We start from the raw sequence: 26,468 nt of genomic DNA, 5'->3' as shown, positions 1-26,468 counted from the left end.
ATGAACTTTAAATTGCACACAAACTTTATGGACACCCTACATTGTATGTCTTTTCTGCAAAATTTAAAATTTTAATTTTGGTCTTAAAAGTATGGTACATGGAAATGTAAATATTAAAAATGTAAAAGTAGGAGAACATAAATATTGTATAATCCTAAAGAGAACTGTGTGATATCACAGCAGTAAACTATAAAACAGCATTTTGATGGACTTGGCTATGTGTATTTTTAAAATTTTCTTATTCTAAAAAAACAAAGTAAAATGCAAATATCTAATTTAGGAAACATATTCATTCCATATACTGTAACAAGCAAAGAATTTAGTAGACTTCAGAAATGAAGAATTTTTATAAATCAATAGGAAAAATATGAAACTACTAATAGAAAGATTTAGTTAAGGCCAAGGCAGTAACTAAGAAAGTAAGAAATACCACTTATCAATAAAGATGTTTTAAAATGTCACTCTCACTAAAAACACACATGTAAAAGAAAACAAGATTTAGACAGTATTTTGTACCTAGGTGAATGGTAAAAATCTCCTTTTGAGATGTCCTTTCTCTTTTTATTTCAGATTAGTCTATGGGTCCAAATGATTCGTTTACATCACTTGGTTTGTTAAGTAATGTGGAGAATGGACACTCACACCCCTGAGTGGCATTAGCACAGCATAACTCAAGGCCAATCAGAACACATACAAACGCGCATGCGTGCGTACACACACACACACACACACACACACACACGGATTATTGATCTTCCAGAGAAAGCACCTTACTTTTGACCCTAGTAGAGTCCACAAGTAGGAATTATCCCAAATAAATACTTAGAGACGTACCTGGGAGGGAGCCTTCAGGGAATCCCTCAAGGGAGCTGCAGATGATTGAAGTGATGTGTGTACATGTTCACAAATGGATGAGCATTAACAATTTATAGGGAAATTTTTAAAAACCTTATTTAGTGACTATAATTAGATATGGTATGTTTTCGTTTTAGTGAAAAAACTGTGGTTTTAATTTTTGTTCATGTTTACTCCTTTGTTGGCCCAAGGCGCTCTCAGGGTCATGGGATCGTGTTTGTTTTCTCCTGTTGCTCTTACATGTGTGTAATATCCGCACACACATGCACACATGACAGGGGCATCTGGGATAATGTACACTAACAGTGTGGAACACATTTCTGGGTAGTAAGTAATTTCATTTTAAAAACATTTTTTCTTTCATGTCTTTCTTTTTTTCCTCCTGTTCTTTCTTTTAAGCCCAGCATATGAGCTATATCTGCTGCTCTTTCTTTTTTAATATGTATTTTACACCTAGATTCTTCCTCTTAATGTCAAAGTACTGCGGGATTGTAACATGTCTTCATTACACAGACACTTGTGTGAAGTGACAGTTTGGGCTGTCCCCGTGCTGGTTACAGGAATAGAGCTCATTGTGCCCAGGGGCAAGTTGTGCTCCCCCATCTTGTTTTCCAACATTCTTTATGTCTCTTTGTGCCCATTATTTAGCTCCCAGTTATGAGAAAGAATGTGTGGTTCCTGTGACACTTCACTTAGCATAATGGTCTCCAGTTCTGTCCAGTTACTATAGAGGCTGTCATCCTGCTCCTTACAGCTGAGCAGTGCTCCATGTTTTCTTCACCTGCTCACGAGTCAGTGGGCACTAGGTTGAGCCCACCTCTTTGTAATTGTGAGTTGTACTGTGATAAACATTTGAATGCAGGTATCTTTTTGATAAAATAACTTCTTTTCCTTTGGATAGACACCTAGGAGTGGTACTGCTGGTCAGGTTGGCGGTCTGTTATTATTATTTCTTTGAGGAATCTTCACAGTTTCTTATGGAAGTGCTACTTCATGGCGCCTCCAACAGCGTCTGAGTGGTGGTTTCTCTGCACCCATGCCAGCACCTGATGTTTTTGACTGTTTAATAATGGCTAATCTGACAGGGGTAAGGTGGCAAGTCACTGTGCTTTAATGTGCTTTTCCCAGATGATTAGTGACATTGAACATTTTTCATGTTGTCAGTCATTAGTCTGTCAATCTTTTTAAAAATTTCTGTTCCCATCTCTTATGTTCTTTCTTTCTTTTCTTTCTTTCTTTTATTAAAAGAACTTACTTATTATTAAATCATAGCTGTGTACATTATTGCAATCATGGGGCACCATACACTGGTTTTATATACCATTTGACATATTTTCATCACACTGGTTAACATAGCCTTCCTAGCATTTTCTTGTGCACTTTTTAACGGGGTTGTGTATTTCTTTCTTGCTAAGTTGTTTGGAAGAGATAGGTAATGTCGCCTGCTCTTTACTTTTTTTGTTGCCCCCAGTGGGTTGGCTCGCTGGCTCTCTGAGGGCAAGGACTGAATGGCTTGGCCTTCCAAACATGCTGGGCAGCCTGATGCTGAGGAATTCCTGGACAGGGAATGAAAGTGATATTATTGGCACAGTACTTTTGAGAGTTCATTCTCCCTGAGGCCTACAGATCCAACACAATGTGAGGAGGTGGATGCGTTAAAATGTCTTCATTTCCTCAAAGGACTTGTACGTTGTGAAGATCTGAGCATTTCAGCAGCGGCCCCACCTTGTGAGGAGCTGTAGTGGGAAGCAGCAAAGAGTGGCTGCTGGGGGGTTCCCAGCACCCTGCACGTCCCCTGCTGCTCAGTCACGGCTCCCTGAGTTTCATCAAGTTGCGAAGGTGCATGTTTTTGGTGAGGACATAGCAGGGCTTGGCTTGTTTTTTTCCTTTTTCCTATCTTGGGAGTTTTTTGAGACTGGAAGGAAAATTAGCCACCATGCATTCTATGGGGAAGTGAACTGACTTTCCCAGGGCCTCATCTCATTAGAGCACAATGCAGGACCAGAACACAAGTACCCTAAAGTGGGGAAGTTCTGTGAAAGGTCCTGGGAGTTGTTTTTTTGTTTATTTGTTTGTTTTGTTTTTTGTTTTTTAAATGAGCAAAATCTCTAGTCCATTTTCAGATTAGCACTTGGAGAAGGCAGCAAGACTGTCTGCAGTGTTGACCAGAAATGGCCCTGCCCCCAGTTCTTGCCCTGGCTGCTGGGGGTGAGTGGGGTGGGGTTTGTGTCTGCTCAGTCCCCTTCACTCCCTCCTCATTCAGCTGACCACATGCATCAGCATGGGCTGGGCACCGGGCGGTGCTCGGAGTGCTCAGGTCCAGCAGTGAGCAGAGCTGATGGACTCCAACTTGTGTGCAGCTTCGTCCTTATAGCAGGCGGCAGGCAATGAGCATGGTGAACATGGAAACCTCAGGGTGCTGGGGGCCGGTAGTGCCTGGCAGAACAGGGGAAGGCTGATGGGGATCCAAGAGCTAAGCATCTGTGTCCACATCCAAGTCGTGTGTTGAAACTCTGACCCTCCATGTGGGAATAGGGGTGGGGCCATGTGTGATTAGTTATGAGAACGGTCCCCTCGAGAGTGGGACTATTGCCCTAACAAAAGGAACCCAGGAGCTCTCTCTCACTCTTGTTCTGGGAAATCGGTAGTCTACACCCAGATGAGGGCCTTAGTCAGAACCTCCCAGAGTGCAGAGCCTCCCGCAAACACTGTGCTGGCCCCAACCAGCACACTTCCAGCTTCCAGAGCTATGAGCAGTAAGTTGCTATTGTCTAGAAGCCACCTGCTCTTTGACACTGTGTGACAGGGATGGCAGGCCTGTGGGCCCTGTTGGAGGCACTCAGGGAGGGATACCCAGGGCAGTTGTTTGAGAGAATAACTAGCAGAGCTAGTGGGTGAGAAGGCCTCAGTCAGACCGTGCCAGACCTCATGGGCCATGAGAAAGGCCTCAGCTTTTTTACCACATCAGGTGGGCAGCCATGGAGGCTGTGGTGGGGGGCAGGACCTGACCACGTACTGAAGGGGTCACTGAGGGAAGAAACAGGAGGCTAGATAGGAGACTGTTTTTTTATTATTTTTTTTTTAATTTTTAATTTTATTTTTTTGAGACAGGGTCTTGTTTTATCACCTAGGCTAGCATGCCATGGTGTCATAGCTCACAGCAACCTCAAACTCCTGGGCTCAAGCGACCCACCTTCCTCAGCCTCCTGAGTAGCTGGGACAACAGCTGCACACCACCATACCTGGCTAGTTTTTCTATTTTTAGTAGAGATAGGGTCTTGCTCTTGCTCAGGCTGGTCTTGAACTCCTAAGCTCAAGAGATCCTCCCACTTTGCCTATCAGGTGCCTGGCCAGGAGACTGAGTAAGCTAATCGCAGTCCTGAGCTTAATGAGGGGCATTTGCAGTCAGTGAGCACTTCCAACAAGGCCACATGGAGAGGAGTTCTGGCTCCTCATTCTGTCTCCCCACCTGCAATTAGACGCTCGTGGCAAATGTGACAGTTATAGGCCCCACATTCTGCGCAGTTTGGAAGATGGAAGGCCTAGCCCTTGTCAGACGTGTGTCCACAGAAAAGGCTGCCTGACATCCCTCTGGCAGCTGTCCAGTAGCTTCTGTGTCACTGCAGATGAAGACAAAAGGTGTGAAAGGCCTCGGGAGGGAGGGGCAGCTTTTCTTTTCCTAGTTGTGCTTCTGTGGGATGATAATCGAAGGAGAAATTTAGAAAAGGAAGAGTAGAAACATCACAGTAACCTAATACTAGATTACAGGATTGGTGATAACTTGGTTGTGGGATATAATAGTGTATCTTTATTCCAAGGCCTCTGATTCACTACATCTGGGTCACTCTGTTTTAATAAAAACAGTGGTTGGTAATAATTGTCATCGGCCTGTCATGTGCCCACTACAGTGTCATGCTATTTTATTACATTTTTATGGCACACTACAAATTAAATATTATCATTATCCCCACTTTACAGGTGAGGAGCCCAGGCTCAGGAGAGTTGAAGTATTGGCTCCAGGTACTGCAGCCAACAGTGAAGCTCGTTAGAGAGCCCCAAACTGTCAGTGCAAGAATCAAGGCTTTAGACCCTACACTCTCCTATTGGTTATGAAAGATAGTTCTGACATCAGAGGTTGGTTTTACAGAGGACTGAAGCTTTGTGTTTAAATAAGTTTATTTTGACTTTACCTTTCATCTGCATTCCTCAGTTTCCTCAGTGTTTAAGTAAGATGATAGGACCTGCTAGCTGCCACGAGAATGCTCTAAAGGCTGAGAAACACATTTTGAAAAGTCCAGTAAGCCTTTTGGGAATGTTTTATCAAATAATTGCAAAGGTCACAGATAGTTGACTCTTTGGACTAAATGGCATTTTGTTAGGATTACATTTATATAAAAATATTACTGTGAATTATATAGAGACAGCCTACTGCAAGCAAAACCAGCATTTATTTCCTAGATTCAGACTATATTAAATATTCCCCAGACATCTCTTTCACTGTGGCTAGAGCAAAAGAGCTTTGCATATATCCCACCAGCCAATACGTGTGCTGTTTGAGGCATCTGATTGAATTGTCATCTGGTGTGAATTCTGTCAGTCTTGTGGAGATAAACTCTTGTTTAGTACTGGCTCTTTGCAGAAATACAACTACTTCTGATAATGGCCAAGTCATTCTCCTTTATCAACTGTTCAGGGCCTGATCCGGAAATCAAAACAGGGAGCTCTCTCAATAAAGATTCTGATCTCCCGGAGCCAAAGTGCAGACACGTGGCGTCTCATTCTGCTGCCTCTCCAGGATGCCAAGCTCTTGGTTTTGCTGCCTGCCACTCAGACCTGAGAGCAGGGCAAGAACTGTGGATTTGTGAATGGATCTCTCTAAAGTTAGAGGATGAAATCACACACACTTTACTCTCTTTTGACAGCACCACAGCAGTCACAAGGCTCGACTATCTCATGTAAGAAAATAAATTCCTGATTGGCTTCTGAATGTAGGGCCCACGAGAGAGATTGAGATTCCTGTGCTGTAATGCTCATGAAATGGCAGCACTGTAGCCCGCCCAGCCAGGTGCTAAGAAATCACTCGTGTGCATGTCTGGGACAGATACTGTAGACATTGGCTGCAGCCTGGCCTGAGAATCCAGAGACCTATAGTCCGGCCTTGAACAGGCAGCGTCTGCTGTTTGTTGTCTCTGTCACAAAGATGATGATGCTGGACTAGGTCTGAGTTTGCAAATTGCAGCCTGGAGGCCAAATGCTGCCTGGACACCCAGGTCAGTTTGTTTCACATAAGATGGTAATGTTTGAAATATGACAACATTAGAAAAATTGAGCATTTTACAGAAGGCTTTGAAAAGTTTTGAAAAAATCAAATGATCTAGAAATATTCAGCCTGAAATCACAACTAGCAGATCAGCACCCAGCTGCTTAAAGAGCTCGTGCCCTTCCAGTCTGCACCAGGGATGCGTCACCCCACTGACCTCTGCACATACTCATCTTTGTGCATTTACATGACTTGTCCAGCCCCTGGGTCAGGTCGTCTTGGACAGATGCTGAGGTGGACTAAGACATGGACTCACAACTACCAGGGAGAGGCCCTTTCTAGAGTCTACACTGACTACAGTGGGCAAAGTAGGCAGAGTCTACTATATTTCAGATTCACTTTGCTTTAGCATCTGGGCTTGGCAAAAATTATGCCCACTTAATTTTTGGTTATTTTAGGATTTAAATGTGAGGTGCTGCAAATAATGCCATTAAATTCAGTCATCCATAGCTGAGTCTTTTGAGCAATTAATTAACATTTCTCCATCTTTTTTAATGGCTGAATACTAATCCATTGTATACGTATACCACAGTGTTTTAATCCATTCAGACACTGATGTACCAAGGTTCTGAAACCCTACTGAGGTGTTTATACTTTGCTAATGTAAACTCATGGTGGCAGGTTTACAACCTTAATTACCAGACTTCATATGACCACAGCTCTGACCGTCATTCCAGAAAGAGTTCCAAAAGCACTTTGAAGGGTGGACTAGGCCCTGGTGCTGGTGCACAGCTCCCTGAGGGGAGCATTTTAGGTGATGTGGTGACATTCTCCAGTGAGATGGAGTTTGTGAACTTAATTGTCAGACCTTGTTGAAGACAGGGGAAGTGACTGAATCCTGTTAGTCGTGAGTAGAAATTTTTAAAAGGTTGATTTTGGCAAATTAGGAATGCCTGACATGGTGAGAGGTATGATTGTGAACAACCCCCAGTCTCAGAACGCCACGGCCTGCAGAGACAGTGCTTAGACCAGTGGTTCTCAACCTGTGGGTTGCAACCCACAGGAACTGTATTAAAGGGCCGTGGCATTAGGAAGTTTGGCTTAGACACAGACTCACACCTCAAGCTGCACCTGATTTAATACCTGGAAGCTGGTTCAGAGTTTGGCTTTAATAGAGCCCTTTCTATGAATTAGTGAGTGATTCTTTGACAAGAATGTGAAACTAATTTCTTTTTTTGTCCCAAAGAATTTCATTTATGCTTTGTTTGAACTGCTTATTGTCTTCGCAAAAGAAAGACTTCGTGTGTGCCCAAAGTTATTTTGCAAAAGGACTAAAATAATGTCCCTTTTTGGATTAATTTTGAGCCAAGGTCTGTGTTTTTGTTCATGCTCTGCTTCGCCAAATGCTCAGCTACCCAGGTGCTTACTCCTCATTTCTCTAAGGCCAACATTTTACTTTCCTTATTGAAACCTATCTGAAAACTTGCTTACCTATTCTCACCCCAAATTCTTCTATTTGGGTATAACATTCTGAGATGCAGAGTTGTAAATTTCTTTCAACATTAACTTTCTGTGTTGGGTCTGTGGACAAAATGGACTATGATGATTACTCCCACCAAAAGAAATTCTCCTGTTTTTTCATGCATACAGAGTTCAGAAACCAAATACAAGTTGCAGCTCACCTCCCCAGGGTTTCCTTGGGTGCTGTCTGCAGGCTCTGAGATGCCTGTCTCCTCAGACATGGGCACTGTTGAGGGTCTCTGGGCCGCATCCTGCTGCTGAAAACACCAGCTTGCTCAGAGTGTCCAAACAGCCATTGTCAGTCTCACAGCATGAAGTTGGTTCTCGTCCAGAAGCCTCAATAACAGTGTTTGGGGCAAATCACATCCTTGGAACTCATCTTTGTATCTTTTGAAGACTTAGAATTTATAGTTCAAGCATTATCTTTTTAAGACTAAAAATAAACTTTATTAAAAGAGTTTTTATTTTTTTTTTTTCAAATATTGTACATACTTATTTAAAAACAAGTGCAAAAAGCTGTTGAGGTTGCTTTTCCAAATTTGGAATTTCCAAGTTTTACTTTACTTAAGCCAGTTTGTTGAAATAAATGTGTATCTATATATATAAATATAAATCCCAGTTTTTGTAATTTTGAAATCTTGTATTTCTGTACACACTTTTGTATTGTGAAACAAACTATCTCTTGCAAATGAAGCAGGTTTCTGTTACAAAGTTACTGAGTTTGGGTTTTGCTCACACTTTCATAAATCATGCAGATGAAGTCTGTGGCTATTTCCAGCCACATGTGTTAAAAATACTTTGCACCTCCCTGGTGTTCTGCCCTTCTGCAGCCTATGAATTCTTCCAAGTTTATCTTTCCCGTCCGTTCCTAGGGGTGCCCCTTCAACTGCTCGGTGCAGACTTTTCTCTCATTTTAGGAAGACTTCAGTCATCCTGCTGGGTCCTCTTCTTCCTCCCTGACTTTTACTGTGAGAGAGGAGTCCGTTTGCTTGTAGGTGACTGGTGACATCCAGGAGGAGTGAGTCCTGTCAGGGTGTTCTGGGTTAGTGTCTGCAATTTTTAAATCCCATCTTAAGGTTTTGTATCATTATAGAAACTTAAAACCAATTAACTAGCAAGTGAGTTAATACTTTAGGGACCACAGAAATCGTCCTTGCCAGGCAGACTGCCTCTGAGATTAGACTTTTAGAAAATTTTCCAAGGTTATTGGTACTGAAAAGGGAGGTGCAGAAATGACCCCATATGGTGGTTCCATGCCGAAGCCCCTGTCCCTTGCAAGGAGTCTTGAATCTTCTGGGGTTGACGGAGACTGAAGACTCTTAACTTAAACACTGTCTCATGGACAGGGACGCCAGGAAGACGGGATGGGCAGCCCCTCAGCCTCTAGGAGAAAACATCCCACTTGCTAGAAGCAGGAGACAACTGACAAAAATCTGTGACAGTAACAGTCAGCCACACCACTGTGACATATGTAAGAACACTCTACTTGTAAAAATGGACCTTTGTTATTTTGAAAGAAATAACTGCCCATGTCCAAGTAGCCCAGCAAGGCCTTTCTCTCATAAGTTACTAGTTGCCCATCAGCCTCAGCCCAGCCTCTTCCCGCCTCCAACTTGACCTTCCTTCTCTCTCCATGCATTTATTTCAGTGGGTCAAGTGAGAATTCCAGAAGCTCCAAATGTATGATTCCTTCTCACTGTCTCCCACCCTGGCATGTGCCCCTGTGCTTCTCCAAGAAGAGAGTCAGAGGCACACATGCCCATACCCCGTACGAATGGTCAGCTGGTCTCCACCCAGAGAGTGGACCTGGGAACCCTGCTGCTTCCTTTCTGCATTTGTGCACATGTGGAACAGACCGAGGAATGGAAAGCAATAAATACGAGATTTCTGCCAGTGAGGGCTTTCCAGCCATACAGTTAGTGTTCACATCAAGCACGAGAAGGTGATGCTCATCTTTGATCACAGGGTGGTAGGTGGCCCAGGAACCACCTGGGCCAGTAAACTGGTAGCTGAGAGCTGGACCACCTCACCTGCTGTGGTCACTGAGTGTGAGCGGCAGCAAGGCTGCGGGCTGTAAATAAGCACCATTTCCAAATAAAGGGAATGAGAGGAAGAATTATTAACAAAGCATCATTTGTGGGGGGATGATGGGAAGATGGCGGACTGAAGCCAGCTTTCCACAGAGGCTCCCGTCCTGAAGGAGAGTTAGGGGACGAAAATTTAGCAAGTAACCTGATGGATTCGAGCAACACCACGCGAGAAAGTTGAAGAATGCACATCAACCCCGCTGAGGAGAGCTGCGACCAAAAGGAAGCAAACAAAAGGTACAAAACCCATCACTAAGCGGATGGGAGTCCCCCCACCACCTGATCGGCTTAAGGGCCCCACAAACAAAAGGGCAGAAATCAAAGGCCCTCCCACTACACTTCACGGGAGAGACCTACTACAAACTGGACCTACCTCCCACTAGGATGCCTAGGCGTTCTCCTGCCAGGCATAAAACTATATAAATCTGTAAATATCCTTTGCTGGCAACTCTGAGATCCCAGCACTTCCCTCCACTCTCTCTGAGGTCTGAAAGCCTGTCCCCCAGGAGTTCGGATTCTTGGGTGACTCCTAAAGGGGAGAGGACAGTCCCTGAGCTGCCGCTGGTCAGTGCTGATTCTGGGGCACGGGAGAGAGGTGAGGACAGTCAGCGGACGGAGACCCTCACCAGGGTGGCACTTCCCCAAGGCGAGGTGCAGCAGCCCTCCTTGGGCAACAATACAACCAGGCATATAACTGAGTCGAACTCTGTGACCTCGCTACCAGCTGCTCTGAGCTCCCTGCTGCTGTGAGCTCCTGGCGCTCCCCCCGCCCTCGCTCTGTGGTCTGGAGACCTGAGTGCCTGCCGTGTGACTGGGCAGGGAGCTGGGTGGAGCTGAGTCTGTTTTTCGCTGCCCGGGGGTTCTGGGCTCCAGCTGCTCCCCCCACCCCGCCCCCACTCTGAAGCCTGAAGGTTTGTGCTGCGTCGGTATAACCGGGCGAGAGACTGGGAGGAACTGAATTTGCTCGCTGTCAACCGGGCTCCCTACGGCTCGGAGCCCCTGCTGGCTCTGGGCTCCAGGTACTTTCCGCCCCCACCCCCCCACTGTCCTCACTCTGAGCGCCTGCCGTGTGGCCGGGCAGGGAACTGGGGGGAGACAAGTCTGTTCACTGCCTGGCGGTTCTGGGCTCCAGCCGCTCCCCCCACCCTGCCCCCACTCTGAAGCCTGAAGGCTTGAGCTGCGGTGGTACAACCGGGCGAGAGACTGGGAGGAACCGAATTTGCTCACTGTAGACCGGGCTCCCTGCGGCTCGGAGCCCCTGCTGGCTCTGAGCTCCTGGCGCTCCAGCCCCGCCCCCCCCCCCCCCCGCCCTCGCTGTGTGGTCTGGAGACCTGAGCGCATGCCATATGGCTAGGCAAGGAACTGGGTGGAGCTGAGTCTGCTTTTCGCTGCCCGGCGGTTCTGGGCTCCACCCGCCCTCACTCTGAAGCCTGGAGGCTTGGGCTGTGGCGGTGCGGTGGAGCCAAAGATTGGGAGGAATTGAGTGAGCTTGCTGCCGGTGGCTCTGAGCTCCCAGCGCCCCACCCCACCCTCACTCTGAGATTTGGAGGCCTGTCCCCCGGGAGTCCAGATTCTTGAGGGATTTGTCGAGATGTGGACAGTGTCTGAACTGTGGCTGGTCGGTCCTGACTCTGGGACAGGAGTGAGGCTGGGGGAGACCCACATCAGAGCGGCAGTTCCCTGAGGCAGCTGAAGCCATACCCCCGCCTCCCTGGGCAACCAGAGGAGGCCACCCCTGAGTGTAGGATTTGCCTGAGGTGACTCACAGACCCCGGAAACATCCAGGGTAGGGCCGACTCAGAGAACTGCAACTTCAACCCAGAGTAAGTGCTTCACTGGGGTCAAACAGAAGCCAGCTGACAATAAGTCAGAAGCACTCAGTCCAACCACACCAGACAGGGCCACAGTCTCTCAGGCTACAACACTGAACGGGCCCTCAACAAAACCCTAGGGGAAAAATCAAAGGGAGTAAAACAACCATGGGGCGGAATCAGCGGAAAATCTCCGGTGACATGAATAACTGGAATAGATCAACCCCCCAAGGAAAGAAATGGCTGACATAATTGAAGACCCCATTCATAAACAACTGGCAGACATGTCAGAAATTGAATTCAGAATTTGGATTGCATACAAGATTGATAAAATGGAATTAGGAATCCGAGGAGAAATTCAAAAGTTGTCTCAAGAATTTAACGAATTTAAAGACAAAACCACCAAAGACTTAGACACACTGAAGCAAGAATTTGCAGCCCTTAAAGATATGAAAAATACAGTAGAATCCCTCAGCAACAGAATGGACCAAGCAGAAGAAAGGATTTCTGACACCGAAGATAAAGCCTTCAAATGCTCCCAAACTCTCAAAGAGGAAGAGTAATGGAGAGCAAAAATGGATCATTCTCTTAGAGAGCTCTGGGATAATTTGAAGAAGGCAAATATACGAATAATAGGAGTTCCCGAAAACGATGAAGTGGCATCGATGGGCACAGAGGCACTTCTGCATGAAATTATGAAAGAGAATTTTCCAGACATGCCTAGAGATCCTGAAATTCAGATAGCAGACAGTTTCAGAACTCCAGCATGATTCAACCCCAATAAGTCATCCCCCAGACATATCATAATTAGCTTCACTAAAGTCAACATGAAGGAGAAAATTCTCAAGGTTATCAGGCGAAAGAAAGCCATTACCTACAAAGGTAAGAACATTAGAATGACTGCAGATCTCTCTGCTGAAACTTTTCCAGCCAGAAGAGGGTGGTCATCAACTTTTAATCTCCTAAAGCAAAATAACTTTCAACCCCAGATCTTGTACCCAGCTAAACTGAGTTTCATCTATGGTGGAGAAATTAAATACTTTAACGACATTCATACGTTGAAGAAATTTGCCACAACCAAACCAGCTCTTCAGGATATTCTCAGACCTATCCTCCATAATGACCAACCCAATCCTCTACTACAAACATAAACTCACTCAGAAACTTTTGATCAAACTCCAACTTCTACAATGGTGAAAAGATTAAAATTATCCACTGGACTTTTGAAAAACTTGATACCCAAAATTTCACCAAACTTATCAATAATCTCCATTAATGTGAATGGCTTAAACTGTCCTCTAAAGAGATGTAGATTAGCTGACTGGACACAAAAACTCAGACCAGATATCTGTTGCTTACAAGAGTCACATCTTAACTTAAAGGACAAATACAGACTTAGGGTGAAAGGATGGTCATCCATACTCCAGGCAAATGGTAACCAGAAAAAAGCAGGTGTTGCAATTTTATTTGCAGACACAATAGGCTTTAAACCAACAAAAGTAAGGAAGGACAAGAGTGGTCACTTCATATTTGTTAAGGGTAATACTCAATATGATGAGATTTCAATTATTTATATCTATGCACCCAATCAGAATGCACCTCAATTCATAAGAGAAACTCTAACAGACATGAGCAACTTGATTTCCTCTAGCTCCATAATAATCGGAGATTTTAACACTCCTTTGGCAGTGAGAGATCGATCCTCCAACAAAAAGCTGAGTAAAGAAATTTTAGATTTAAATCTAACCATCCAGCATTTAGATCTAGCAGACATCTACAGAACATTTCATCGTAACAAAACTGAATACACATACTTCTCATCAGCCCACGGAACTTACTCCAAAATCGATCACATCTTAGGTCACAAATCTAACCTCAGTAAATTTAAAGGAATAGAAGTTATTCCATGCATCTTCTCGGACCATCATGGAATAAAACTTGAGCTGAGTAACAACAGGAATCTACATACTCATACAAAAACATGGAAGTTCAATAACCTCATGCTGAACAATAGCTGGGTCAGAGATGAGATCAAGAAGGAAATTGCCAAATTTTTGGAACAAAACGACAATGAAGACACGAACTATCAGAACCTCTGGGACACCGCAAAGGCAGTTCTAAGAGGGAAATTTATAGCACTGCAAGCCTTCCTCAGGAGAATGGGAAGAGAGGAAGTTAGCAACTTAATGGGACATCTCAAGCAACTGGAAAAGGAAGAACACTCCAACCCCAAACCCAGTAGAAGAAAAGAAATAACCAAAATCAGAGCAGAACTAAATGAAATTGAAAACAAAAGAACAATACAACAGATCAATAAATCAAAAAGCTGATTTTTTGAAAAGGTCAACAAAATAGATAAACCGTTGGCCAACCTAATCAGGAAAAAAAGAGTAAAATCTCTAATCTCATCAATCAGAAATGACAAAGACGAAATAAGAACAGACTCCTCAGAAATCCAAAAAATCCTTAATGAATATTACAAGAAACTTTACTCTCAGAAATATGAAAATCTGAAGGAAATGGACCGATACTTGGAAGCTCGTCACCTTCCAAGACTTAAGCAGAATCATACAAAACCTCCCCAAAAAGAAAAGTCCTGGACCAGATAGTTTCACATCAGAATTCTACCAAACCTTTAAAGAGGAATTAGTACCTATATTACTCAAACTGTTCCAAAATGTAGAAAAAGAAGGAAGACTCCCCAACACGTTCTATGAAGCAAACATCACCCTGATCCCCAAACCAGAAAAAGACCCAACAAGAAAAGAAAATTATAGACCAATATCACTAATGAATATAGACGCAAAAATATTCAACAAGATCCTAACAAACAGAATCCAACAACATATCAAACAAATCATACATCATGATCAATTTGGCTTTATCCCAGGGTTTCAAGGCTGGTTCAATATACGTAAATCTATAAATGTAATTCAGTACGTAAACAAAGTAAAAAACAAAGATCATATGATTCTCTCAATTGATGCAGAAAAAGCTTTTGATAACATCCAACATCCCTTCATGATCAGAACACTTAAGAAAATTGGTATAGAAGGGACATTTCTTAAACTGATAGAGGTCATCTACAGCAAACCGACAGCCAATATCATATTGAATGGAGTTAAATTGGAATCATTTCCACTTAGATCAAGCACCAGACAAAGCTGCCCATTGTCTCCATTGCTTTTTAACATTGTAGTGGAAGTTTTAGCCACTGCAATTAGGGAAGAAAATGCGATCAAGGGCATCCACATAGGGTCAGAAGAGATCAAACTTTCGCTCTTCGCAGATGATATGGTTGTATATCTGGAAAACACTAGGGACTCTACTACAAAACTCTTAGAAGTGATCAAGGAATACAGCAACATCTCAAGTTACAAAATCAACATTCATAAATTGGTAGCCTTTATATATACCAACAATAGTCAAGCTGAAAAAACAATTAAGGACTCTATCCCATTCACAGTAATGCCAAAGAAGATGAAATATTTGGGAGGATGTGAAAGATCTATATAAAGAGAACTATGAAACTCTAAGAAAAGAGATAGCCGAGAATGTTATTAAATGGAAAAACATACCATGCTCATGGCTGGGAAGAATCAACATTGTTATAATGTCCATACTACCCAAAGCAATATATAACTTCAACGCAATCCCTATTAAGTTCCACTGTCATACTTTAAAGATCTTGAAAAAACAATACTTCGTTTTATATGGAATCAGAAAAAAACCTCGAATAGCCAAGACATTACTCAAAAATAAAAACAAAGCAGGAGGAATTACACTACCAGACCTCAGACTATACTACAAATCGATAGTGATCAAAACAGCATGGTATTGGAACAAAAACAGAGAAGTAGATGTGTGGAACAGATTAGAGAACCAAGAGATGAACCCAGCTACTTACCGTTATTTAATCTTTGACAAGCCAATTAAAAACATTCAGTGGGGAAAAGATTCCCTATTTAACAAATGGTGCTGGGTGAACTGGCTGGCAACCTGTAGAAGACTGAAACTGGATCCACACCTTTCACCACTAACCAAGATAGACTCTTACTGGATTAAAGACCTAAACTTAAGACATGAAACTATAAAAATACTAGAAGAGAGTGCAGGGAAAACCCTTGAAGAAATTGGGTTAGGTGAGTTTTTTATGAGAAGGACCCCCCGGGCAATTGAAGCAGCTTCAAAAATACACTTTTGGGACTTGATCAAACTAAAAAGCTTCTGCACAGCCAAGAACACAGTAAGTAAAGCAAGCAAACAGCCCACAGAATGGGAGAAGATATTTGCTGGTTATGTCTCTGACAAAGGTTTAATAACCAGAATCCACAGAGAACTCAAACGCATTAGCAAGAAAAGAACAAGGGATCCCATCGCAGGCTGGGCAAGAGACTTGAAAAGAAACTTCTCCGAAGAAGATGGGCGAGCGGCCTTCAGACATATGAAAAAATGCTCATCATCTTTAATCATCAGAGAAATGCAAATCAAAACTACTTTGAGATATCATCTAACTCCAGTGAGACTAGCCTATATCACAAAATCTCAAGACCAGAGATGTTGGCGTGGATGTGGAGAAAAGGGAACACTTTTGCACTGCTGGTGGGAATGCAAACTAATACATTCCTTTTGGAAAGATATATGGAGAACAGTTAGAGATCTAAAAATAGATCTACCATTCAATCCTGTAATTCTCTGCTGGGCATATACCCAGAAGACCAAAAACCACATCACAACAAAGATATTTGTACCAGAATCTTTATTGCGGCCCTATTCATAATTGCTAAGTCATGGAAAAAACCCAAGTGCCCATTGATCCACCAATGGTTTAACAAATTGTGGTATATGTACACCATGGAATACTATGCAGCCTTGAAGAAAGATGGAGACTTTGGCTCTTTCATGTTTACATGGATGGAGCTGGAACATATTCTTCTCAGTAAAGTGTCTCAAGAACGGAAGAAAAAATATCCAATGTATTCACCCCTACTATGAAACTAACTTAGGACCTTCACATGAAAGCTATAACCAAGTTACAACCTAAGAACAGGGGGAAGGGGGAAAGCGTGGGGAGGGAGGGGGGAGGTGGGTAGAGGGAGAGGGATTGAAAGGATCACAGCTGTGGTGCATCTTACAAGGGTACATGTGAGGCTTGACAAATGTCGAATGTAAATGTCTTGGCAAAGTAACTAAGAAAATGCCAGGAGGGCTATGTCAACTAATGAGATGAAAATGTGTCAAATATTCTATGAACCAAGTGTATGGTGCCCCATGATCATATTGATGTACACAGCTATGATTTAGTAAAATAAATAAATAAATAAATAAAGCATCATTTGTAAAACACTTTCTCTGTACATGTTAGTGAATTTTACTGCCCCAATATAAACTCTCAGAGAACTTTCTATTAGGGAGAATATCAATGATCTGTTACTCATGAGGTGAGAAGATACTGGCTCATCACTGCTGGCATTGGCACACAGGGCCTGTTTTCTGTTCCTCAAACGTGATGTGGGTGTGTGGGGAGGGAAGCCCCGCTGTGTGGTGGCCCTGATGTCAGCGTGGGTGTGGCTGCAGGAGCCGATTGCTAGCAAGTTCTGGTTTCTTTCTTTTTCTTTTTGAAAAAATCGCATTATATAATTTAACAATCATTTTGTTCCTTAGTTGAGATAAAAAGCATTTAGCAGCCTTCAGCTGGAGCTGAATGGACAAGCCAATTATAGAAATCACTGATATTAGTGCCCGGTCAGAGTGGGGCTGCCTCCTGCTGCACATTTGAAAGTATTTTGTGCAATCAAATTTTGAAAGGCTGGAGGCACTGGGTTTCCGTTGCTCTCTCCTTGGGAGCTGTAATTATGTGGCCTAATAAAGCTCAGCGGTGGAACTTTTCCTCCAGCTGATTCAAAAGCAATGGATGTGTCCATAGGAGGTCTGGCCACTGTGCTTTTCAAAACAGGATTTGGAGAAAGGGCACAGATACATTTTGCTCACTTGGGAAAATATTATTTTCCTTCTTTGGAAGTGTGTTTCCTTGGTCCATCCTGCTAGTGTTGAACCATGGTTTGCTACATCATGGGAGTCTCTCTGACTTTTTATTATTGAGAATTCCCTAAAATACACAAAAGAAGATAGAACAGTATCAGCAATACCCAAGTGTCCCCACAACCATCATCCTGTGGCCATCTCTACCCTGTCTACAAGCCTATCTACCTCCCCCTCAAGTGTTATTTTGAAGAAAACGTTATCATTTTATTTTATAAAATTCTGATAAAATATACATAACACAAAATCTACCTGAATTTTAGCCACTTTAAAATATGTAGTTCAGGGTTGTCACCAATATTCACAATGCTGTGCAACCCTCACCACAACCTAGTTCCAGGAGTGGTTTCCTCTCTCCGAAAGCCACGCCCCTCCGGGCCCTCCTGTGCATCTGCTGATGGACATTTTGGTAATTTCTGCCTTTTGTCCCGTGTGAACTGTGGTGATAAAGACATCCGTGTACCAGTTTCAATTCTTTGGGGTGTACATCCAGAAGTGGAATTGCTAAGAGCAGGTTAGTCGTATGTCTGAGTCGCTGAGGAGCCACATACGGTTTGCACCATTTCACGTCCCTCAGCAATGTATGAGGTTCCTTTTTCTCCAGATCACTGCCCATCCTTGTGGTTTTTCTGTCTTTTTAAAGAAAACTATAGTTATCATAGTGGGTATAAAGTGGCTTCTCATTGTGGTTTCAAATAGCATTTCAGTGACTGATGCACGGAGGGTCTTCTCATTTGAGTGTTAGCCACTCCAGTTATCACAATTAAAAACATTAACCATATTTCCTTACTTTCATCAAATATCTAAGTCTAGATCCAAAGTTGTAATTGTCTCAAAATTTTTAGCAGCTCTTTTAAAAAGACAGTATTCAAATAAGGTGTATCCATTACATTTTGTTGGTGTATCTTTTAAAGCATTTTTAAATAAGTGGGTTTCCTTGTTTTCCTCCTTGAAATGTGTTTGTGGAAGGAACCATTCATCCAGCTGGCTCACAGACTAGATTAGCTGACCTTGTCCCCAGGGTGTGACATGCTCCCCACTTTCCCGAGTTTCTTGCAAATTGGTGGTTGGAATTAGAGGCCTGACCAGATTCAGATGTTTGTTTTCTGTTTTTAGCAAGACTTACAGGGGTCCTCAAACTGCGGCCCACAGGCCACATGAGGCGGTGTGATTGTATTTGTTCCCGTTTTTTTACTTCAAAATAAGATATGTGCAGTGTGCATAGGAATTTGTTCATAGTTGTTGTTTTTTTTTTCTTTTAACTATAGTCTGGCCCTCCAACAGTCTGAGGGACAGTGAATTGGCCCCCTATTTAAAAAATTTGAGGACACCTGACTTATATGATGTTGTGTTCTTTTATCAAGAGGCAAATTATGTTTCTTTCTTTTTTTTATGTTGGCAGGATTGACAATCCCTGCTGGAATCTTTTAGTTTAGTGGGGGCAGCAGAGTAGCAACATTCAAATTGTTATGTTTTGTTCATTTATTAGATGGCTATCTAGCTTTGATAAAGAGAAATTTACGCTCTTTCATTATAATATTATTTATTATAATATTAGGTAACTACCCAGTCGTGCAACTTGTATAAGGAAAATTTCCCTTTATTAGTTCTCATAATAAGAAGTTGGTTCTTTATTTTCTTGCAACATGTCAGTTATATTCTTTTTGCTGGTGACTTTATTGAGGCATTTAATTCAGCATAGTTAATGTATTTCTGGACATTGCAGTTATTATTTCTATTGATGCTCAAATTACTCTGTCTTTGGCCATAGGATATCTTTTCAAATTGACTTCTAAGTCCTTTTATTATAATTTCATGTTCTTCAATAGCTTCTGGGCCCTATATTATAATTTTCCAGCTTTTACCTGTAGTCTATCTACAGGTTACCATGTAGTCTATCTGCGGCACTTCCCAAATTCCCTTATAAATAAATAAGGGAATATAAATAATAAATTGAAAATAAATAAATAAATAAAGCTGCTTACAGGTCTTGTTGTGTCCATTAGTTCTCTGGAGAAGATGGGAGGGTTTCCCCAGCCTTTGTGGGATCATAAGAGAAGTCAAAACAGATATTGGAAACTCACTCATGAGACTTACTTCATGAGACTGTACTGAGTTTATGCTAGGCATGCAGTAAAAAAGGGCACAATTTCTATTGGAAAATTGTATAGCCTGGTAGGTTTATCTTTTAGGACCTGGTGACATTCTGATGGGTGCACTTGGATGAAGCCCAGAGCACCATCGGACTTCCCAGAGCCTCATTCTAGTTATGTCTTGAGCACCAAGTCAGGACTTCACTGCTCGTCATTCAGAATTCTTCTCAGATAATTACAAAAAAATGATAAATACCTAATAAAATAATTTTGGTTGAAGATATTTTTTAAGGGAGAAATAATAAAATGGGTGTTTTCCTGAGCCAGATGGCGTGTGTGAAGGGACAGAGATTGCTTTTCTCTGCTCCTCCCTTTCCCTGCCCAGTGAAGGCAGTGTTTACTTTCTGCCCATGTTAGAAAGCTGCTGAGTACTGTAACGAGTTCATATTTATAGAGTGCTTGGAGCTTTTTAGATGAAAGGTGCTAAATTAGAGTTTATAGTTTATTGAATTTATTTGATGTATTCGCCTCCTAGGAACGTTTCCTGAAGTTAATTAACAACAAACAGTCCCCATTCTGACAAGCTTACGTGCCACTTGCAAACCAAAAGCATAACCAGGGTGCACTTTGTCACCCTGAACTGGGACACCTGTAGGCCATGGGCATCTGACAGGGGAATGATCACATTTTTATATAAATGACGAGTTCTTCTACTGAGTAAAAACAAGGATATTTCCAATTTTGTCTAAGCCACCTGCCTGCTTCCATTTTTAAAAAAAACTAACTTATAATACAGAGATTTTCTTCCATTTCCAGCTGTAACTTAACAGTTTAAAAATTTTTTAGGGTGGCACCGTAGCTCAAAGGAGTAGAGCATCAGCCCCATATGCCGGAGGTGGTGGGTTCAAACCCAGCCCCAGCCAAAAAAAAAAAAAAAGAAAAATTTTTTTAAATAGTCTTTCCTTTCTGTCATTTGGGAGGAAATTAAGATTAAAGTTTACCTTTTATATATTGTTTTATAATCATGATTTCTTTGCAAGAGTGTCCTTCTAAGGCAGCCTACTGAAATCCTTCTACCTCTTAACCCAACCTCAGGGAAACTGAAACACAGTTCTAACTGGTTCATCTGCTCCTTTGCAGTTGGTGATGGAGTTTTGTGGTGCTGGGTCTGTCACTGACCTGATCAAGAACACGAAAGGCAACACGTTGAAGGAGGAGTGGATCGCGTACATCTGCCGAGAGATCCTGAGGGTAGGTGCAGTGGGCCCGGCCACCTCCCAGCACAGGGCGCCTCTGCAGGTGTTAGCTGCCTTCTGCCCCCAGTGAAACTCACAGACGCATCTGGAACAAGCACAGTGTGGATCCAGCAGTGGGCGGGTTCTGGGGATGGGTGGGGTCTGTGTAGGGTGGGCTGGGTCTGCGGAGGTGAGGGTGTCTGGGGGGCAGGCCCCTCACTTGAGTGGGACAGGGCCTTCAGGACAGGAGCCCGTACCTTCACCTGGGTGGATGTGGGTGACTTTCTTTAACAAAGGATTCTCTTTCAGACGGTGATTCCAATTAGAAATCTGATTTCAGATCCGAAAGATTTAGGAAATGAATTCTTTTAAGAGATATTTACTCATTTATTTAAATTATTTATTTGTGAAATTTTACAACTAGTGTAACTAATAGTGCAATGCTTTCTCAGCAAGTAAAGTCTGTGAGGATTGGGTGATGAGTCATTTCTGTACTTACACCCTAGTTTAACTGATTTTACCTTCTTAAAAAAACCTTCCAGACCTAGTCAGAATGCCTGGATAAGTCTGCATCAGGTTTGCCCACAAATTCTGCAGGGAGTCTAGACAGCAGCTTCCTATTTGCTGAGCTTAATTCAGGAGAAGAAAGTAATTATGCATGTTTAGTTCATTTAGACTAGTTTTATTGTCTCTTCCTAATATGGAGGTTATTATATGTCTACTGAGCATCATTGGATCTGCCTAGTGGGCCGTTATTTATAAGCTCTGCCTTCTTAATTTAGGGGAACAAAAGTTAAAACTGTTTTTCACTGTGTGTCTCAGATATACCTTTGAGAGTTGTATTATGTGCTGTGAATGAAGAAGTGGAAGTTAAGGGGGAGGGAAGATATAAACAGATAATGTCTATTCATTAAATGCAAATCAGATTAAGTAAAAGACAAATAGAAAATGAAATTGTAAAATGGTAACATTGATGTGAATAACTCCTACCCTGAAAACTACAAAATATAACTGAGCAAAATTAGAGAAGAACTCAATAAATGGAAGTGTGTAGAATTTCACAGGTTGGAATATTCATATAGTAAAGATGTTATTTTTTCCCAGTTTGCTCTGTGGTTTCCTTGACCTCCCAATGGAAATCCCAGCAGGAATAGTTCCAGAAATTGATAAAGCCAATTTTTAATGTGAGGGTCCAAGAATAGCCAAGGCAATCTTGAGGAAGAGCAAAGCTGGAGGTTTTATGCTGCCTGTTACCAGGATTTATCACAAAGTTACTAAGAATTAAGGCAAGGTAGCATTGTCACAAGATTAGATAGTGCCCAAAGGAAGAGCAGCAAGAATCCGGGCACAGACTGGTCTGTATGGACACCTGATTTGTGACAAGGTAGCTGCTCCTGTCACGAGGACAGGGCACTCTCACCAGCAAGTGACCTTGTCCCATTGATGTCCTATGAAAACATGAAGCTTGACACTTATGCCATATTCAACATTTATCCCTGCTGGATTATAGGATTATAGATATAAATTAGAAAGATATAAAATCTAAAGCTCTTAAGAGAAAATGTAGGATAAGACCTCTATGGTTCAGAGTAGGCACAAAGGCTTGTTAAACAGAACACAGAACAAAGTTGGGAATCAGGGAGCCCTGCCACTGGCTTCCTTTGAGTCTGGGATGCATCTCCAAGTTTTAAAGTGCCATCGTGCTAACTTAATTTGAATTTCTGACTTAAAATTTCACTCAGTCAGAGAAAACACAGTGTAGGGAGTGTTTAGCTGCCTGCCCGCCCAGTAGGTGCTAATAATCCCTCAGCTCTCCAGGAAGGCTCTGCCCATCTGCCTCTGTGCCCTACGAGGGATGCCCCCTCCCTGATCCAATGTGCAAGGTCTTAAAAGCAGTGGACGTTTCACCCTGTGAGCATCTCCCAGCACCTTATTGTAAGAGGTGTGAAGACAGTGGTTTTCTTCCTCCTTCTAGTACGTTCTCCTACATGATGCCAGCATCTCAGATATGGTGACTCACTGGGAGAGACACTGGTCACCCAAAGGCCTCTGGCCACAAGAAGTTCCGGAGCTGACCCCCATGCCTTGTGTGGTCACTGGTGTGCTCTGCTTCCCGCCACTCCAGTGAGGAAAGAGGGACAGTGTCCTGGGTCCTTCTCTGAAAAATATATGGGGTGTGTATATGCCAGAAAACCATGCTTGCACTTACCTTGAGCCAAACTGATAGGTAAGAAAGGTAATTTTTAACACCCAAACCAGTGCCTCAAACCATTCTGCAACATGGTTTATGTTTACTGAGATTCCTAAAGGTACACATGGGTCTTTTTGGATATCTGTCCTCTCATGCTGAATTTCTTCAACAAGGGAATTCAGATACTTAGTTTTATTTCTTTGCCTCTCTGCCTCATTACTCATACCATGATTCTGTTGTTACAGAGAAAAATTAAAAGGACAGAAAATCATAAATAACAAAATAACAGTACTTGGATGCCCAATACCTTGAATTACCATGTGACTACCTTAGAAACTCAGAGTAGCTTTAGAGAACTTGCCACAAAGAAGCCACAGTTAAAGTCATTCAGGAAGAAAGGGGACACAGTCCAGTTTGGATGTCACTGAATAAACATTTCCTATATGAGCACAAAGTCACATATATCACAAGCCACTCAAAATGACAGAGACAAAAGCCAACAAAGGAAATAGAAATTATTTTCCTTTTTAGATGTAAGCCACGTTGGCTAAAGTCAATGGGAAATTTCTTAGCTGGTCTGAGTAATATTTTGCTCTGCTTAATTAAAATTGTATAACAGAAGGTAACTTTTAACTTTTAATTCAAATATTGCCCAAAAACTTGTGGGTATTCAGTTAAGGGAGGTTAGTTTTCTGTGCAGAGATTTTGTAGATGTCACAAACCAGCAAATCCAGGTGGATGTCAGGTCTCAGGGTGCTGTGCTGACGGGAGTCCGTGTACGTTGGAACCACATCCCGGTGTGTGTGGCACCTGACAGCAGACATGCGAGTATCCGTCTACACAGCACAGGCTGCCTGCTGGTTAGACAGCACTATGAGCTTGTGGAGGATGTGAATGTACTTCTGAAAAGTGTGTTACATGGGTTTCCTGAGTTTTGATCATTAACAGTATAATTTCTGTGTGTCTCAACTCTTTATCACTCAGGGGCTGAGCCACCTGCACCAGCACAAAGTGATTCATCGAGACATCAAGGGGCAGAACGTCCTGCTGACGGAGAACGCGGAGGTTAAACTGGGTGAGGACAGGGTCTGGGACCTAGAGCCACAGGGATTGATGGGGTTATAGCAGTGCTTTTAAAAATTAATGTAGATTTGTCACTGTGGGATTTGGAGGGGTTTGTCCTAAAAATAGAAAGGAAAATATTTCTCTATTTAAAAAAATATTTTCTAAAAGCATGTTGAGGAGTGAATTGCGTATGTGCCTAATATATAGAAATAATTAAGTTTTTTGTTTTAGTGAATATCAGATGTGACAGACCTCAAAGAGTCTCCTATATCTTAGTGATTATTTATATATTTTTGCTGCCATCACAGAACACCGAGGAGTCAATTATTTCCATTAAAATACCCACAGTTGGACATATTTAGAATAGTCCATTCCAGTTATATCCCTATGTGTCTAAGTTACACTGACATTGCTTCATTAACCCCCGGCACCTGTGCTGAATTGGTGTCCATATCCTACTTTAGGTGCATACTAGTTACTTCACTGCCATCTGTCAGAGTCACCAGTGGGGGAATCATCTTCCTTGGCCTGTTCATTAAAGCTCTTCCTGAAACAAATCAGGGACTGTCAAAGAAAGCAGAGGATCCCCACTCGTGTAGACAAGCGAATTGACTAATACCCTGTAGGAGACGCAATCTGTCGTCTAGAAAAGAGTCACTGTCCATTTGATTGTGTCACTTCAGAGAGATTTCAGTATCTTCTATGTTTATATCCCACACATTTGCTCTTCCTTTTTGTTAAAATATATGATTTCCATTTTTCCTTAGTTAGCTTTTGGGGCCAGACTTTTATCTCATGAATATTCCCTTTTAAAACAAAAGTGTACATTGTAAGCAAACATCCTAGGACGTTCTCCTGCCACTAATTACTTGGCGAGAGTGTATCACATGCCAGGCCTGTATAAAGACACTTGTAAGTAGATTATCCCTCTTCACCATCAGAGCAGCGCTGTGTAGATATCATCACCCTTGTTTTACAAATTAGGAAAGTGAAACTTGAAGAGGTTGATCTACTATCCCCAGATTGCAACAGTAAGTTTCAGAAAGAGCACGCGAATTAGGCAGTCTGACCCCAGGCCTTGGCTCTTAGTCACTTTTTTTGTAGCTCCTAAATACCATCCTTTGTGGCAACCAGGATTGCCTTTCCTGAAGCCTTTAAATCCTGTTTTTGTCTCCGTGCAGCCTCTGTTTAACCAGTCATAATAACAGTTTATGCTTTTCTTACTGGTACACATCATCCACTCACACACACAATTTAAAAATACACATTCACAGTATCAGAAAGGTAGAAACTACCCAGGTGTGCCCACTGACGGTGGGTGGGTGAACCAGATGTGGTCTGTGTGTGCATCAGAATATCATGCAGCCCTGAAAAGGAAGGAAAGTGTGACACCTGCCACGGTGTGATGAGCTCTAGGACATCATTGTAGGTGAAATCAGCCAGTCACAGAAAGGAAACCTATATAGCTCCGGGATGGGAGGGAGTGATGACTTCCAGAGCAGAGGGAGGGCTAGAGCCTCCGTGAGTGGTGTCCAGCTTCCACTGAAGAGGCCAGATGTTCCCAGAGGGCAGAGGCTGTGGCTGCCCAGAGCATGAGGGTGCGTTTGATGCACATGGTTAGAATGGGGAATGCCACGTACATTTTGCCACAATAAGAAATACACATTCAGGGTATCACCACACGAAACCTGAGATCACACACTTTCCCCCACCTGGCAGTGGACTTCGGGGTCAGTGCCCAGCTAGACCGGACGGTGGGCAGGAGGAACACCTTCATTGGAACCCCCTACTGGATGGCCCCAGAAGTCATTGCCTGTGATGAAAACCCAGATGCCACATACGATTTCAAGGTAAGACTTGACATCATGCCTCAAAACTGCCTGTTCTCTCCCCCTGAGTCTTACAGGGGAGAATTCTCAAAATCCTTTGGATTTATGATTTATGTGACCCAAAGGAAGAACTGGAAAACATTATTTGACTTTAAAATTATAAGATATGCAAGTGAGAATCTTTTATAAAATGATCTTCCTATTTGTTAAAAAAAATGTTTAAATCGTTTTCTATAATTTCAAAAATTTACTCTTGCTTCTTCTTATTGGAAAATAAATTCGATTTCCATTATGGTTAGAGTTCAGATTTTTGGCCAAGTATATATACTGAATAGCTTTTGATCAAAAGAAACCAAGATACATGTATGAATTTGTAGTCTGGGATCATCTTTTCCTGATCAAGAATAATCATATTTACTCATCTCTACATTGCTCAGAGTGTAATTAATTGGGGTTTCTTTTTCACAACAGAGAATAAG

At 42.5% G+C, this 26,468-nt stretch overlaps 1 protein-coding gene across 8 annotated transcripts in view; it reads left to right on the top strand.

The window, feature by feature from the left end:
• The window catches only part of TNIK (TRAF2 and NCK interacting kinase), a 395,211-nt gene that overhangs the window by 252,045 nt on the left and 116,698 nt on the right, over positions 1–26,468 (top strand). For all 8 annotated transcript variants that reach the window (XM_053599576.1, XM_053599575.1, XM_053599573.1 and 5 more), the window contains exons 5-7: positions 20,810–20,920; positions 24,080–24,170; positions 25,880–26,010. In XM_053599576.1, coding sequence (XP_053455551.1) covers positions 20,810–20,920; positions 24,080–24,170; positions 25,880–26,010 — 333 coding nt within the window. The remainder of the gene's footprint in view (positions 1–20,809; positions 20,921–24,079; positions 24,171–25,879; positions 26,011–26,468) is intronic.

The sequence above is a fragment of the Nycticebus coucang genome, chromosome 8, assembly GCF_027406575.1.
Source record: "Nycticebus coucang isolate mNycCou1 chromosome 8, mNycCou1.pri, whole genome shotgun sequence".
In the NCBI taxonomy this organism is placed as follows: domain Eukaryota; kingdom Metazoa; phylum Chordata; class Mammalia; order Primates; family Lorisidae; genus Nycticebus; species Nycticebus coucang.
Note: the sequence above shows the minus strand (reverse complement) of the source record. Positions and strands in the feature narration are given on the sequence as shown.